The following is an 18,159-nucleotide window of genomic DNA, read 5'->3' as shown; positions in this document are numbered from 1 at the left end:
AGTGAATCAATGGAGAGTTGGCATTCATCTTTGAAAGGAGTTGGCTTCTGGCAGGCAGCAACAACAAATAGACTTAGATCCGGGAAGAGTATAGCTTATTATTTATCACAGAAAGAACTCTTCAGGAAAAGAAAAAAAAAGAACAAAATGGAGATTGAGAATGTACTTAGTTACAGAAGAATGGTTCTGAAAGTGTTTCAAAGTATGCTCAGATAATAGGAAAAGAACACGAAAAAAAAGAGGAGGAAGAAGAGAAAGAAGAGGAGGAGGAACCATTAATGAGGTGACGTGAGGAGAGAGCTCTCCTCCTCTGGGCTGTAGGTGATAGCAAAGGCAATACCCAGAGTGTGAGATATGGAGATACTTTCTCTCATGATGATAGAACTCGACCTTGGATAAGGTCAGGAAATTCTAAAACTAGCCCTGAGCTCAAATGATGACCTGTACCTTTACAAGTCCTCTACAAAACCCTGATTTTTTGGCAGCATGGAGATTTCAGACTCACAAGATTACCAAACAAAATAACTATATATGTATATGCATATATAATTTATTATTATTATTATTATTTTATACCAGTGATCAAACTCAAGACCACTGAACTAAAACTCCAGCCCAACAAGCTAATTATATTGAAATATCATTATCAAAATATTAAAGAACAACTTGTGAGGCAGTTCCATATTTCTTTAATATAATATTATCCGAACTGGTTGGCCAAGCACCTGTAATGGAGGGTGTCTACAGTGACATAGAAGGTTCGGGACTGGTAAAGAGAGGCCTGACAGCAGGAGGTACTTAGATTAGCTGTTGTACAACTTTAAGATTTCTGATACCAATTCTCTTTCCTTATTTTGTAGTGTCACCACCTAAATGCAGCCCTTTACTTCTTGTCTAAATTAGGTAAATCCTTCCTAACTTATCCTACAAGCCAGGCTCCTAGCCCCACATAAAATTCCTAAAGAATAGCTTCATTTATGTTTCCATTAAAAGGGTAGATCACAAAACTATGGTGTGCACTTAAATAAAAGTATTAATCACAGCTATTACTCTCCCTCACAATATTCACCCTCGCTTCAAACACACGTAGCCCACCATCCTCGCTACTCTCTGATGCAGTTCTGAGTGCTCTCTTTCATGTCTTTATCATTCCCTGAATGCTGCTGTTGAGTGCTATCTGACAGAAAGACAGACCTATGAAAACGTTACAATGTATCCTCCTCTACCCTATTCCCTAGATCTGGCACCTGTTATCTAGATCTAGATTCTTCCTCAAAATTCAAGTGATTATGAACGGTAAACACTTGAATTAATTCAGGACATGGAGGTCGCCATGAAAGAGGACTTCTCAAATTTCTTCAGAATGTGGCAAGTATGATGAAATAAGCATGTTCAAAGACAGGGGGCCTGTTAGGGGGAGGATTAATGGCAATATGTTTTTAATTGTAATATAATTTAGAATTTTATCCATTCACCATATTTTTTAGTGACACCTCATATGCTCCTGGAGTTCAAAAGCACTCTGTGGTTCTTCACTGACACCCAAACTGTGTGTACCTCTTTAGTCTGGATTCAGGGTTCTTGTCTGAACTCAAGTTTTTGGCTTTGGCCCAAGTCTCCATCAGTAGAATTCAATCTAATTGTCTCACTTATGGCTGTTTGTTTGGGTCTCAGCACAATCCTGTCGGACCTTTCCTCAGGCTGTTACTCTGCACTGAATTCTCCTGCCCTTGTTACATGTGCAAGTCATACCCATGCTAAAAGTTTAAGATCAGTCACCACCTACTATGAGAGTAAAAGTTTGCCTTACTCATCTTGGTTTCCAAAATAATGTTTATTAGCCATGTTCTTTGCACATAAAAGATGATCAATAACAGCATTTAAAATTAATGAGCAAGATTAAGTATGATATATTGGAGAAGTTCCAAGGTCATAAATTGTTTAGTCGACATGGGATTAAAGACAGTATGTTTCAGCAGCATATCTAAAAGGGTAAGAGAGAAAAAATCCTGATTCTTTGAGTAATGAATTGGAAGTCTTTTCTCACTTTACTTGGATTAGCATGGTGTTATTTTCTTGGATTTATTTCTTATCTTACTTTGTTACCATCGCCTCCTCACTTAATGAAAAAGAGGTAAGAATAATATTACAAGAAAGAGGCCCTGCATATTGGCACCAGCCAATGCCGTAATGGTGTAATGAATGTCAGCATTGGGGTGGGGGAATTATTCTTTTCTTACACTGATGGTATTTTTTAAAGTTACTTCTGTATAGTTCATTTTAACACAAGCTTTCCCTTTCTTAAATATTACCTGCCTTTAAGCTACATGAAACTCTGGATTGAATTCTCATGCTAACTCTGGTTTCTCAGTTCCCATAGCACCCATTATAAAACAATGCAATCTCTTGCCTGCTGATATCAGATCTGATGAATTCTCTCTTCTCTATAAGTTATTCAAAAGCAATTTCAACTTACCCGAAATGAATTTCTCTTTCTATGAAAAGGCAAGTTCTGGACATTTTCACCTTGAAATAATCCAATGATACTCAAGACTAAATAAATGGATACAGAATATTTCTCAAAAAATGGTCCTTTGAAGGCTAAACTGACCTAAATTCATATCTTTTTGCCAGATTCAAATGCAACTTGATATCTGTTAGATGAAAGAACTGGGGGAGAATTAATATTAAACTGGCCTTGAACTCTTTCAATTTCTGACGAAAACTTTCAAGTTGCAAATATTTCTTCTGTGCCTTTAGAATATATTTTCCATAGCAATGGCAGGAGCTCATTGGTTTTTATTTTAAGATTTCTTGAGTAGAATTTTCTGCAGCTCCTTCAATAATATAGTTCCTTGCAATATAACAGATGCATCCGACCACCACACAAAATCACAGCGAGTACAAACTGATTCAGGATTCACAGTCTAGTTTGCTTTGTCACTTTGTTTGGCCAAAGCGGACAGAAGATGGCAGACGGGGCCATTATGCAATATGTAGGACAAGGATGATTCAGTTGAAATGGAAATGTTAGCTTAGCTCTGAAGCAAATGGGAAGATGTGCAAGCAAATACTCCTTATGTAAACAAGGATGACAAACTTACCCCAAAGGGAAAAATGCAAAGGACATCTGTGCCTTATGAATCATTTATCTCAACTGTCCAGTCTTGATTTATTTTCCAAGAATTTCTTATGAAGAATAAAGACAAAAACTTTAATTGACTGATTCTCCTTTTGCTGATCTAGCAGATAATTTACGCAAATGAAACAAGGCTATTCCAAGGGGGGAAAAACCCAGTACCATGCCATTGAAGACATTTCAGTAAAAACAGAATGCATAGTGGTTCAATAGCCTGTGAGCAAATGTTGCTAGGCTTCTGGGACATCTTTTGCAGAAATCTTGCTGCTAATGTTCAGCATTATAGCCTACTAAGAAAATGTGTGCAAGAAATAAGTCAAATGCTTTGCCTTCATATTTTTAAGGATCAAAGAAATAAGAAAGAAATTAAGCATTAAATATCATATACCAGGCAAGAGAATAATCCTAATCTTTTGTTTGACTACTGGAGTTGGATCAGTGCAAGGGTTAGTTAAGAAAATCCTATTAGGATTCTGATGGGAGGAATGTTAGGAGTCCATATTTACTTCAGGTTTTTGGTTTACTTTTCTAAGTAGAATGCAAAGATACCAGTGTACATGAGGAGCATGTGAATTCTCTTATTTATCCCAAAGGTATTTCCATGTCATCACTGTTGTCCGCTGCAGGAGTTGAAATTGCATCCTCCTCTCCCACTATTTCAATAACAGAGCTTCCTCCTCATTCTGTCCCAAGAATGTGATGAGGTGAGGGCTCCATGCTCTTAACATTTAAGGAAAGCACGTTACTGCCCACAAAATTGCACCATCCATAGGAAAATTAATACTGTGGCCTTAAAGAAGGCCTAACATTCTTTCTTTAAAATATAACAAATCATCTTAATAAAGGTAAATATTAACCAACTCTTAGTAACGGTCCAGTTTTGCAGGTTTTTTGTTTTGCATGCATTAATCTTATGTTTTCCTCTAGGTGTTTCAGCCTTCTCCTGTTTTGAAGAATGAAACTGTGCATGGAGAATGAAAGTGGACGTACTCCTGAAGAGCTGAAGCACAGGTAAAATACGAGTTATATAGAACATCAGTTCAGATTTGCCAGACCTAGTGTGGTGCCTGGGTACTTGAGCAGGGCCTGGGTGTTTCTCATTTGTGGTACTCAATTTTGAGAAACGCTAAATCAGAGAGCTGGAGATGTGAGGGTTACTTTTAAAGCTCTTTTATGGGGTATATTTAAGTTTGTACTTGGAGTCCTCAGTCGTCCCATGGCGAGTTTTCTGATTCTTTATGATGCTGCCCTCCTTTCCAGCACTGCCCCACGTATTGGTGCTACGAGCCTGACTCCACTGCCCTCCCTCTCCTCACAGGGAAAGGAGACCCGCTGAAGCTGCTCCAGAAAGACCCTTCTTTCTTCTCTTATTTAAACTTGTTTTCTGTCAGTATCTGTTTTGTTTTTATTTATTTATCTATTTATTTTGGTACCGGGATCAAACTTGGGCCCTTTTGCTTGTGAGGCAGGTGCTGGAACCACTGAGCTAAATCCCTGGCCCCATCAGTATTATTCTTTGCAGCAGGTAGCAACATTTAAGAAGCAACCCGATCTAAGACCGTAAGCTTATTAAGAATATAAATGAAACAGTTTTACACTTTGCCTCAGTTCCTTTGCTTCAACTGTTTATTCTGACTAAATCATTTTCCCATCTCAGACAAGCTTCTTTGAAATTCCTTGGAATCTCTCCCAACCTCCTCCCATCCTCCGGTCACTCTCAATTTTAAGTACATAACAGTATCTAACATTATCTTGTTTCTTTTTGTCCTCTTCCTACAGTAAATCATGAATTCCATGAGAACTATGGGCCTTTTTAAAAAATCATTTTTATAGCTCCATTCCTGTCATATAGTAAGTTCTCAATCAATATTTGGCAAGTAGCTAAATGCATGTAAATTCCTCTCAGGAGTAATAAATCTCTTGAAACAGGACATAGAGCCATGGTCTTGCTTATAACCTTGGGAATTCCAGGCACTGAGTAACCTGGAAAGGAAGTTATTTTAGAAAACTGGCCTTCCTCCCATGTGCACATGGCAAATGGGATTCTGCTGTAGAGAGAAAAGTAAAAGATGGTGGAAGAAAGTCAGAAAGGCAAAGGGGCAGGTTTATTCCCATTTAAAAGGTGTCTTTTGGAGGGATACCTTCTTAATACTGTTGAAGTAGCTCCAACAGCGCACTACCCTAAGAAACATGGTCACCCCATGACAATGTCCCCTAAGTACCCTAAGGCCCTCTTAACCCAGAACTAGCTGCTTATGCCACTACTGCATGTGCTTCATAGAGGGAATCAGCCAACGTTGGAGCCTGCTGGCCAGTAACAGTGAGGTGGGGATGGGTTCAGGTGAAGGTCAGTCATCTGGCTTACGTGCTGGGCCTTCTGCAGCAAACTCTATAATATTTAGCCTGCCTTTTCCTATCTGGAAAATGAGGAGGTTGATCTTACTTATTTTCATGCATCTGCCAGCATTAAAAAGAATTTTCATTTGAACTGGCGTCTACCCTGGGCTCTGAAAAGCAAACTGTGAGTAAGCTCCTCCATCTGCTGGACGCCTCTTAAATTACAACTACAGTTCCAATGAAGTATGGAACATTGGAGATGACCTTAAAATCCTTCTTATACTGAGCATCTAACATATTGAATGTGGCAAGTGTTCTTCCATTCATTGGCTGTTCCCCTGATTTATTTCTATGAGCCCAGGAAGTGATGACCATACATTTTACTTAATAGTTCCTCCATATTCCTTGGCAGAGAGAGCTGAGCTGTGGGGTAGAAGCAGTGTCTCAAGGTGTGATGGAACCCCGAGGTGTGACTGAGAGCTAGGCTAGGGCCTGTAGTCTGCAGGGAGCACACAACTAGAACAAAAGCACTAGAACCGAAGCCTGGTACAGTGGCAAGAAAGAAAATTGTTTTAGCCATGCATTCCTGATATTGTATCTGTACTCACTTGTTAGCTGCAGGACCACAGAGAATTTACTGAGAATAGGGTAAAAAGGAGGAAGAGGTGGAAAGAGTACAGTATTTGAAATTATGTACCAGACCCTGCAATCATAATTTTAATAAATGCCTTAACAAGTAGATATGATTTCCTATTAAATGTGGGTGTCTTGTTGCTTTTCTCTTCCTACACACTCCACCTGGATTATCTGGCCATGCTTGTCATTTCAGCAACCACCTGCATTGCTGAGGTAGATACTCAGCTGAAGCTGGATAAAAAAGAAAGAAGAAATAGATACTGTTAGATGACTCTTTCAAAAATTTTGCAGTAAAAAAATGAAAAGGGTGGAAAATTAGTTGTAAGAAATGTGTATTTAAGGAAGTTTCTGTGTAAACTTCAGGATGGCAGAGACAAACATGTTTTTAGATTGCAAAAAAGTGAAATAAAAAATGTGGATAGCCAACCTGAGACAAGATCAGTCATAGACAGGTCTGCTGTCCCCAGCAGGCTTTTATCTAGTGGATAATTTCTTCACAGCAACATTTCTCTCTACTGATCACTCTGATATTTTAAAAACACTTTTCCCTCTGGGCCTTGGGAACCTCAAGCTCCTTTAGTCTTCTTGCTACATTGCCTATTCCTGCTCAGCCTGAATTGTTGAGTCCTCCTTCCTTTGTCAAACTTCTGAGAAGGTTTGCTTGACCCAAGAGCTGGTCTTCGATCTCTTAACACAGATGCTCAAAGAAAACAGCCATGTTAGGCATCTCTCCTCAGAGCTCTGGCTTCATTTCTACCACAATAATAAGCCTGAAACCATTTGTGTAATGAGCAGAGCTCACAGGACCCTCAGAAACCAACTGTATTATTTCCTCCCACCGTCCATGTAAATCCATTCTTTGTGTCTGGTTTTCTTTTATCTCCGGGGTCAACTGCAGGGTAAGTTCTAAAAATTGCCAACTTTTCTGGTAAATCTTTGTTGAGTAAAAGTTATACTATAAAATCTTTATTCTAATATTGTGAGCAATAGAGTTAGAATTACCTTCAGAACACACACTCTATTCTATTTCTCTAATCCGCCTCCATAGAGTTTTAAAGGTTCACAGCCGTTAAAAGTGATGATTTGTTAGACTCAGGGCAATTTTAGGAGGGAGTATTAATCCCATTCTGTGCTCTAAATTTCATTCTTTGTTCAAAACAAAGTCTCTTCTCACTGCTGTGTATTAGTTGTCCATTAAACTACTTCCCCAACATAGCAGAATAAACACGCTATGCAAATCAAAACTCCTGAAATAGAGACAAGTATTTCGGGCCTAACACTGTCTTTTTCCTTTGGGCATCTGTAAAGCCCAGTGTGTGAAGTGCCGCCCAGTCCTACACACACCCACACGTGGGTTTTTGCATCCATAGATTCATAGAACACCACAAAAAAATGGCTTGTTCTGCTACTCTGCTACAATATACTGGAAATTCCTCCTTTTTTTTCTTTTGGCCTTGTTAGATATTCATAAAGTTCAATCTGCTGCTGCACTAATGGACTAGATGTACCCAACTTTTAGGACAGGTGGCAAAAGGATCCATCAATTGGTTCTCTTTTCTCCTGTCTTCAACGTTTTCCTCTCTGCTTGATTCAAGCCCCTCAGCATTCACGCTGAAGGTGGTACCTTACATCTTTTAAATTCTGGCAAAAAAAAGCTCCTCCCTCGTATCTGCTTTCTTCTCAGCTGTCGTTGGAGTTCTCCTTTTGGTGATGGCAGGCTTGTTAAGAAATATCAACTTCACTGCTGGGAAAAATGGAAAAGCTAGAATATGTAGCTGTCTCTTTGGGTATATCACAGAGCTAGCAAGACAGTGAAGACTGATGAGGGTAAAATTTTATAAACATCAGGGTCACTGCCATCTGGAGAAGCTGAGAATGAACGGAGCATTTGACTAATTCCTGGAGTCAGGTTTCACGAAGAAGGAGCTCTTGGTCATTTAGGCAGACTTGGAACCCTGAAGAACGACCCTGGAAATTAGGGCAAAGGGGCAAGGACCAGTCCCCCCAGGGACTGAAGGGTGACTTACAATTATTTTAGCATTGATAAGATTGAAATGACCTTGAATCATCAGCTGAAAGAAAACTGCAAACATGGCAGATGGCAGATAAGACTGACTAGATAAAGGGATCATTACACGTGGACTTTGAGATGACTATGTTAATACGTCAAAAGAAATGAAAGACAAGCTTGAGAATTTCAGGATAAACAGAAACTATAAGAGAATCAAATCAAAAGGAAACTAGAAGTGAAAATCTAAGAACGGAAATTTATAACTTTTTTTTGAAATTTATAACTTGTGGAGTTAATTTGCTCTTAAAGTGTGTCAGAAGAATATATACAGAATAAAGCACAGAGAGACCAACAAAAGGAATCCTTTGGTTTTCATTGCTTCTATGGATAACTCAGTTGACGATCCTATTGTTATAAGGAAAGCCACACAAAAAATGGGAAGACAGTTGAAGTTCTGAAAGGACTGCCGAATTTAAAACTCTATAGCCAAAGAAATATTCTTAAAGTATTAAGGAGAAATAAAAATAATCGTCAATGACAAAAGAAAGATTCATCACCAGTCAGTAGATCACTCACTAAATAGTCTCCCACTAGAAGGAAAAAATGATCCCAGGTTCAATGTTTAAAGATTCAGGAAAAGAATATTAATAAAACAGGGTAGATATGTGGATCACTATAAAAGAACATTGAGTGTATGAAAGAATTCTAATCTGTGTAAAATTCTAATCTATATAGAATTGAAACACATGAGACCATAAACATTACTTAGGACATCATTAAATTAGATGCTGTGATGTGCATAAAATAGAACGAGTATTAATTTATATTAAACTCCCATAAGTCTAAATCCATGTGGTAAATTTTTTAGATAATCATTAAAATAATTGCAAAAGAATTAACTACCAAAATATATGCAAAATAATACTATTCAATTTATTGAAAAGAAAAGTGAGGAAAATAAATATAGATCATAAGGGGCAAATTGAAAGCAAATGTAATGATAGCAGATTTAAGCTTAATTATATTAGCAATTACATTAATTGTAAGTGGACTAAATGCTCTTTAGCTATCCTATTTCTCTAGTGTCTTTCACATTCAAACTTTTCAAAAGATGGGTCCCTAAATGCTGTTTTCCATTTCAGGCCATATTAATGAGTCGGCTCATTGTGAATTCATTTTACATAACCTAGACTGCTTTTGCCAAAATTGTCAATAACTTCCATGGTGTAAAGCTCAATGAATATTTTTAAATACTCATCACGGCTCTTGGCAGTACTGGAAAACACTAATCGCCCTTCTTGAAACTTTTAATTTTGGTCTTGGTTCTGAGACACGTTTTCCTCGGTTTTGTTCATATCTCTTTGGCCACCTCTCTTATCTTTTGTTCCCCTGCCCACCTTCAGGGTTTAAATTAAGCGCTCTTTTTTTATCCTTCTTTAAATTATCTCCCTTAGCCATCTCATCAATTTTTGTAGCTTTAAAGAACACCGTTCTTATCTTTTGTTCCCCTGCCCACCTTCAGGGTTTAAATTAAGGGCTCTTTTTTTATCCTTCTTTAAATTATCTCCCTTAGCCATCTCATCAATTTTTGTAGCTTTAATAACTATCTGTACTCATTATATGCCAAAGTCCAACATATTTATGTGTAAATATATATTTCTCAATTTTTCTTCCTAACTCTAACCTTGGATATCTAGATAACTACACAGTTACATATTAGTTCAAATTGAAATACTGATATTTCTTCAGTCTATGTTCTTGTCACCTACACCTATTTCAGTAACTGATAGCTTGTCCATTTAGACACCGTTACAAGAAACTTCTGAATTGTTCTAGCTACACTTTCTCTATGCTGTAGGCTAAATGTTTGTGTGCCTGCACTATTTATGTACTGAAATATAATCCTCAGTATGAATCTGTTTGGAGATCTTTAGAGTTTAGGTCATGAGAGTGAAATTCTCATGAATGGGATTAAGATAATTATAAAAGAGACTTCCAAGCGTCTCTGTCTCTTCAACCATGTGAAAACACAGTGAAATGATGGAGTGTACAAAGAAGGTTACCAGATACTGAATCAGCTGATGCTTTGATCTTGCTCTTCAAGATGTTAGAGCTGTGAGAAATAAATTTCTATTCCTTATAATCCACCAAGTTTAAAAGATTTGTTATAGTAGTCCCCAGAGTCAGCTTTTAAACAAGTGAAAAAATACCTGAGAAAAACAACTTCAAGGAAAAAGGATTTCTTTTGGTTCACAGGGTTCAGTCCATGGTCAGCTGCCCGCATTACTCTTAGGCCTGTGGTGAGGCAGAAATATCATGGCAGAACCTTGTGGCAGAGGAAAGCTGTTCACATCATGGCAGCCGGGAAGCAGAGAGAAAGGGGAGGTGGTACAGGGTGAAGGTGTCATTAGTTACCTTCTTCCTGCAATGAGGCCCCACCTTCCAACAGCCCATTCAGTTGTGAACTCACTGATACTCAATCCATTGACACGGTCACTGCTATCATGCTCCGGTCACCTCTCTGGGGCCTACCTCAAAGCATTGCTGACTTGAGGATCAAGCCTTCAACAACCGAGTCTAAGGGAGATGCATATTTAAACCAAATTCAACCTAGCAAGAAATCTTATTTGTTCTGGCTCATAAGTAGATCTGCAGGTCTGGCTACCTAATTTACTACTGTTGCCTGGGAAATGACTGCTATCACCTCTCAGCTAGACTATGGCGTTAGCTTTTCAAGTGGTGTTTTCATTCCACTCTTGTCACTTTCCAGTTCATTCTCAACATAAGAGTTACAATGAGCTTTTGAAAATTTCCTTACCTAAAACATTTGATGGCTTCCACTGAGGTTTGAAAAACATCCAAAAGTCTCTATTATTGCCTTGGGGCCTTGCATAGTTGTCTTCCTGCTGACTTTTAAAGTTTAACCTCCCTCCTTTTCTGTCTTTCACCTTTCCTTCTGGCTTTAGCCATGTTGGACTTTTTCTGAGCTCCTCAAACATGACGTGTCTTTTTGCCAGCTTGTTTCTTCTGCTTGAAGAATGTTCATCCAAACTTTCTATCCGGTTAACTTCTATTCAACTCAGGTCTCAGCCATGGTGTCACATCCTTAAAAAGGAATTCATTACATGCTTCCCTCCTCCTAATATCCCCAGACTTCTCAGTGTACTTCAGTGCCAACAGTTAATCTGTTGTCTTTCAGTATCTTCCAGCTCCAAACTTACTACTTAATATATGCTCTGCAGTAATTTACTAAATTCCTTTATGTAGTTCTCCTTCACTGTGAGCGTGGTGCTAAGATTTCTCAGTAGAGGGCACTAGAGGAACGCTGCAGGGGGAAGGGACGCTCATGCTCTTTCCAGCAGCAGCAAGGTAGGGCCGCAGTTCTCAGTGCAGGTGTGTGGACAGGGAGTTCTTTGTCCCAGTCACGCACCAGCCTACATTGTCTCCCTGAGACCCGGTGCCCCCAGAGTACTGCCGTGATTACGTTCCTGTGACTGTGTCTACTTGGACCTCTTCTGCTCCAGGTTTCCTGCCCACCCTAATGTGTTGATTCTCTCTGTATTGTTCCCTCCTTCCCTGGGTTTTCCTCTTACAGTCCTTTCCATACCACTTCCTGACAGGACTTTTTGCACAAAGACACCTGAGCCTCCAGACCTCCTGCCTCAGGAGCATCCTTCTCCCCATTGCATACCTGTACACCAGCTGAGTTTAGCAGCCCTGTCCTCCCCGCCCACCCCAGCACTGCTTCCTGTATGTCCTGCAGACTGGCTCTGGCCTCCAAAGCAGTGAGTTCCTCTGCCTCGCAGTGGATTGAACTGTTTTTTTCCAATGAGGTCCCCATCCTTAGAGAATCATCCCCCTTCCAAATTTGTCTTTCCTTGCATATGTTCTCCTGTTGCTGTACAGCTTTATGTTGTTATTCTTTTATCATTATTACTAAATACTTTTTATTAAGCTTCCCCTGTTTAAAGCACTATGCGATTATCTTAATTGAGTGTAGACTGCTACAGTTCTCTTCTACATTACTGTAATTTCACTTATAGTACTAATCACAATTGCATATTTATTTGCAAATCTATTCTTTAATATTAGTCTCCTCCATGGAACTATAAGCACAAACAGGGCAGGCATAGGGTCTGTTTTGTTGCCTTCCCAGTGCTTGCATAATGCTTGGCTTATAAGAAGACTCAGTAAATTCTTGTTGCCTGAATGAATACTCTTATGGCTGAGTTCATTTTCTGCTAATTTATTCTGTTATGTTCTTCTTATGCCCCATTAACTCTTCTCAGTCATTGCTATCTATTTTAAAGATCAGACGTAATGTATTCTGGAGTCTGTAGCACTACAAGGGATTTGATTTTTGTTCTCCATAAACAAAATAAGCTGTAATTTTACATTCTACCATCTCTACATTATAACCTATTGTAGCAATGATGGTCACAATTTCAGTTGCTCTTGATACTTTTTTCCTACCTGCATCCACATCATAAGATCCAAATTTCTTTTGCAAAGAAGACATAGGTGATTTAAAAAAATATTTAACTCCAATTACTATTACTACTATGGTTGCTCACATAAATTCCACTCCAGGATTTAAATCACCACAGTACCTAATGGATAATTCAAATGACTGGGCTCAGTGTAAGGAAATGAGGAAAACTGAAGATTATGGTCAATTGTACAGCATATTTCACCTGAATGCATTTAATTAAAAATTTTATCAAAACACCATGCAAGCCAAACAAAACAAGGACAGGCAGCACTGGTCTCATGTCTGCTACCTGGCAGACCCAGGTCTCTGGCAGGACCAGGGATTTTGAAATGAGGAGTGCTGGACTTCAACTTCTTTTTACCCATTTATTTTGCCAAAGAAGGTATTAAACTGTGGCATTTACTATTATCACTATTTTATAAAAGGAAACAAAATTATCAAAAACCAGGAAGGACACAGTCTCAGGCTACTGATCTCAAGAAAGAATAATTGTCAAAATTACATTATTGTCTTTTATGTCTCCTGACTATAGACAGAGAAAAACTTTGTTATGATACCCACCCAAAGCTTAAACACACACACACACACACACACACACACACACACACACAATATCCAATACCTGATTCTTGGGGGCTCAGAAATATAAGCACAGAAGATGCTTTTCATATGTACTTTGGAAAACTCCAGGGCTTCTGAAACACAACCAGGCTGAAACTTCTGGTCTGTGCCACTCTCAACACTGAGAAAGCAGAAACCAAGGGCAAAGCATTGTTTCTCATCCTGATTAGAGAGAATCTTATTTTCCTGCACTGATGAGAGACAAAGTTTTTCAAAGTAGCTGTATGGCTCACACCGCCCCAGGAGGCAGAGCATCTCACGGTTTGTGCCATAAATAAGAGATCCATATTGTGGGAATGGAGAGTCTTCATAATAATTCAGTATGCAAAAAAAAAAAATCATTATTTGCTTTGCAATGAGTTGATTTCTTCATTGACCAGTTCCAGAAAGGAACCAAGGCTGTTTAATACATGTCTGCGTGTGTGTGTACGTGTGTGTGGTATGTGTGTCTGTGTCTGTGTATGTGCGTGTAGCTTAAAGTCAAGAAACTAGGGCAATATAAAATAAAAATAGAGAAAAGGTTCTATCACAAATGAGGTAAATAATCAAATTCCTGCTTTAAACCCTGATTAGGGGTAGATCGCAAATGTGATCCAAGTGAAGCCAACAGGGTGAAAGACAGGTGCTTTTGTTAGGTGGGAGAGGGTAAGTGCTCCCGGTGGGAAGGAGTCTATTCAGCTCCTGCCAACTGTTGCTAGGAAAATTTCCAAGAGAAATTGGAAATTGAGATTTCTATGTGAAATCTCTGTTTCTACTGTGGTTGCATCTGTCTGATTTAAAAATTGAGACACTGCAATAGCCCACTGCATAGAGCTGAGAAAACACTTGTGCTGAAAAAAAAAAAGTGAAGTGTGCATTAGAATCATTAGAAGAGCTTTTCCCAAAATACACAGTCCTAGGCCCCAGCCCGGAGCGCCAAATTAGAAACATCTGGGAGTGGGGCTGAGTCTGCATATTTTGAGAGTGTTCCCGAGGTGATTCCATCTCCCGTCTGTAGTTAGAAATCAGTGCCGTCAAAGAAGAGGAAAAATGAACCGAGACAGTCCAGGCCACTTACCTGTGCTAGGCCGCAGGAGCCCTGATAACATCCACGTCCTGCCACCCAGGGAAGAGTGCCCAGACACTCAGTCCCCTCAAGCTCTGCTGTGCCTAAGGCCCGCCTTGATTTCTCTAGGGTTCTGGGTATTTACTTTGGTTCTTACTCTCTTGGCTTTTATAAAAATGTTTTCACAGAGGATCTGAAAATAGGAAGAATGAGACAGAAAGTTCTGTCAGCCTTGATTTATGCAGGAGCCGAGAAAATAAATTACAATTCTGTGAGCTTTTGAAGATGGAAAATTTCCCGAGGAGTCGCAGGAGAGAACAGTGTTTTCAGCCTTCTGCAACATAGTGCCTTTCAGAACAACGCTTAAGACATGGAGCAGATCACTGAATTGAACTTCCCAAGGTTTCTAGATCTTTCTCAGGCCAGGCCCCACGCCTTCTCTGACTTTACCTTTTTATGTTTATAATAGTGGAGGCTGTCATGCCTCAGCATAAACCACCTCTTCCTCCAACCCCTCATGAAGCCCGAGTGCTTCCCCTTGTGCAGATAACCACGGCAGGTTGGCCACGGGGTATTGGGACAGTGGCTGATGTCAGATCCCGCCACTAGAGTCAAGATTTCTGGACCTAGAAGCATGAATTTGGGATGGATTCAGTGGCTAAAATCCTTACAGTCACCTGCAAGGGTGATATTCAGAAGGCAGAGAGGAAGAAAAGCTACAGTTTCTAGAAACAGAATAAAACAGAATCCTATCAGTCGAATAAAGCAAATTCCTTAGTGATTTCAACTGTCATGTCTATGAGGAAAATTAAACCTGAAGAGGCAAAGTGACTTCCCTGAGGGCTCACAGCTCAGTAGGTTATAACCTCACAGACAACTCTCAACTCATGTTGAGTTTAAATCTGAGTTTCCACATTCTGTCTTCTCCTACTATTCATCCTTCAGTGCCTGGACTTAGTGGCCTTTGCTTTACCACAGGAATGGTATGTCATGTAGCTTAGGGAAACTTCCTGCTCCTGTGAATATGAGGTCACTGTTTACCCATTTGTTTTGATGCAGCCAGCACAGATAGATTTTTATCGTACACCCACCCTGTGATGCCGCAAGACAACTCGTTGAATGTCACTCAGACAGATAGCAACCCTGACATGCTTTGAAGACTGCAAATGGGGTATGACTTCATTTACAATCCCTCCGAGAGGGAGGCCACATCCCGGGAGGGGGACATTTGGCCTTGGCAGCGCTGACTTCATCATGATGTCTGACATTGAGATTGCCGATCTGTTTAGAGCTGTCTATGGAAATGGGGGTCAGCGAGGAGACTCCTCTTCTATAAATGACAATCTCCAACCCAGGGGATCATTCCTGGCTGAGCCACATGGCCCTGAAAATAAAAATTTGTCCCAGAAAGGCTGACACACTCTCAACTTTAGCAGCACACAAAGCACCTTGGTAATTAAATAACTCTCAATGTGTCAAGATAATTCTTCATTGCCATGTAAATACATTTTAATTTATTGAACTGCCCTTAAGCTCCTGTCAAAAACACATCCAGAAAAATTAGAAGAAATGCTCCAGATTGACCGAAAACCCACAAATGTCTTTGTCTTTGGACTTCAGTCCCCAAAGAACTGAACTGTTGGACTAATATGCGTAGTTGACACATCTGCCAATTTATTTATGCACTGTTGCCGGGGGCTGCCCCTTGAGGTCTTTCTCCTCTTGCTTACACCGACTGCATATGGGTTTCTGTGATACTGATCAGGGGGAGCTTGTGTTTCGGCCTGGTCATAAACACAACTTGATGCACCACAAAAATTCTCTCTGGGGCAGGCCTACAGATGGCCTTGTTGCAGCTCGGTGTCCTCATATTAGGGGAAAGTTTTTCATATTCAGAGTTAGGACAGGAGCCTGCTGCATGGGGACTTACTGAGTTCCTAACAGCTGTCAAGCAGTGGTGTTCCTCTCTTTATCCCAGTTCCAGGCTGCAGCTCAGAAGATTTGGATCTGATACTCACAGAGAAGCGTGATTTGAGACTTTAGGCTTTTAATGTTAGCTTCACATGAGGTATAGTCATTTGATTTTTATGTGGCTGTCTTTAAAGAACCAAATAGCTAAGTACACACATTAAAAACCGCATCATTTTGGTTTATATTTATTAAATTACTAGGACCCTAAAATTAGAAAGTGTCTTAATTCAAAGCTTCACAAACTGAATGTGAATGCAAATCAGCCATTGGTTTGTTAAACTCTACATCCTCATTCAGTGGGTTTGGCATGAGTTTGAGATTCTATATTTGCAACAAGTTCTCAGGCTATGTTTATTCACAATTGGAGTCACAAGTGCCCAGATGCCTCTTAATTTCCAAAGGATCTCTTGCTTAGCTCTATCTTGCCACCAACTATCATATTTGTTTCTTTCCCTGACACCCATATAGCTTCTCCCCATGCTTTCATTTTAAGCCCCAATAATTCCCACCAACATTATCAGCTGCCCTGAAATTCCTTCCTTTTTCTATGTATCTTCTCATCCTGGAGAAGGGAAACACAAAATCACCACCTTCCTCTAACTGGACACCTTGCTTGCCTTTGGCTGGTAGGTAAGATTGGGGTACAGGAAGGTGAACTGCTACAGACCGAGGCAGAAGCACCAAGTAAATTATTAGTCTCATGGGACAAGAGTTTGGAAATCAACTCTTTAGCAAACTCAGTTCTTTGGTGATGATGCCCTTCGAAGCAAAAGCTATTTAGCAAACTCCTCTTCCCTAGCACTTTGGCCTAGAGTTTTGGAAGGAAGGCATTGTGGTGATGTTATTTACAGCTTGAGGAAAGAGAAAAATAATTTCTTTTTCTAATTCACACTTTCTCCTTGGCTCACCGTCTTCTTATTATGCCACCAATCTTAAACTGTGCCACAGTCACACCTCTGCTGTCAGACAAGCTCTTCCAGGCTTGCATGCGTGGATGAGCAACGTGCTAGACGCATGCTGTCCCCGAGGGCTTGCACTGTGTCGCGTAGTGAGGACGCTCACTCCAGAGGCATTTTGTGTTTGATTTTTAGTAAAATCTACACTGGTAAAACAAAGATGCCTAATGGAGGTAAAAGACTTCCTGGCTGATTAAGCTTTACAATATTCCTTTACTGTCTTTAGTTGTGATAAAAATCTCCTACTTGAGGCTGAAAATAACCAGCCCTATAAAAGGCAAAACCAGAAAGTAAGGGAGACTTAATTAAAACAAAGATTCACACAGAGATATTGCCATTCACAGAGAGACAATGAGTATTTATTTAAAAATCTGTCTTGATTTTCTCAAGAACAAAATAAAGGTAATTTGTACAGTCGTGTGTTATTAATAGTATTGAATAGTGATACTAATTATAAAATTAGACTTTGCAATAGTCAGTGACTGACTCCCCTTTTGCAGATAAGGCGACACTAGTATTGGAGGCTACAAAAGCAGCCTCTGATCCTCGGAGTGTGACTGGCCATGTCTCTAAGATGCCAGGGTGGTTCTGAAAGGAGCACCACAGATAGCTGATTAGCACTGTGAGTGTACAGGCCACCACTCTGAATTCCTGTTTAAAAGAGTCTCCTGCTAAGTGTGACATACAGCTAGATTTAGGATTCGATATTATGTGAAATGTGATTTGAAGTTCATAAATCTAAATCAGTTTCATGGTCACATATATTCTTCTAAGAGACCCACTGCTGCTCAACAGTCCTGTCTTGTTTTGCTTCCTTCTGCCTTCTTGCACCATTCCTGACCATAAATTTTAGGACACACATGGAGTTGATGTTTTGTATGCTGGGTCTCGGTTCAGGAGGAATTCATTTATTGCTGTAAGACTCCAGGGCAGAGAGCTGATCTTGGCACA

The 18,159-nt window shown here is 39.7% G+C and overlaps 1 protein-coding gene across 1 annotated transcript in view; it reads right to left on the bottom strand.

Moving 5' to 3' along the window:
• The window catches only part of LOC104851468, a 117,328-nt gene that overhangs the window by 46,223 nt on the left and 52,946 nt on the right, over nucleotides 1–18,159 (bottom strand). The window contains 1 exon segment of the mRNA XM_033765637.1: nucleotides 14,732–14,907. Within this exon segment, the coding sequence (XP_033621528.1) occupies nucleotides 14,732–14,907 (176 nt within the window).

Source organism: Fukomys damarensis, unplaced genomic scaffold (genome assembly GCF_012274545.1).
Source record: "Fukomys damarensis isolate Sample0158 unplaced genomic scaffold, DMR_v1.0_HiC HiC_scaffold_3, whole genome shotgun sequence".
NCBI classification, from domain to species: Eukaryota; Metazoa; Chordata; class Mammalia; order Rodentia; family Bathyergidae; genus Fukomys; species Fukomys damarensis.
This window is presented reverse-complemented; position numbering and strand designations above follow the sequence as displayed.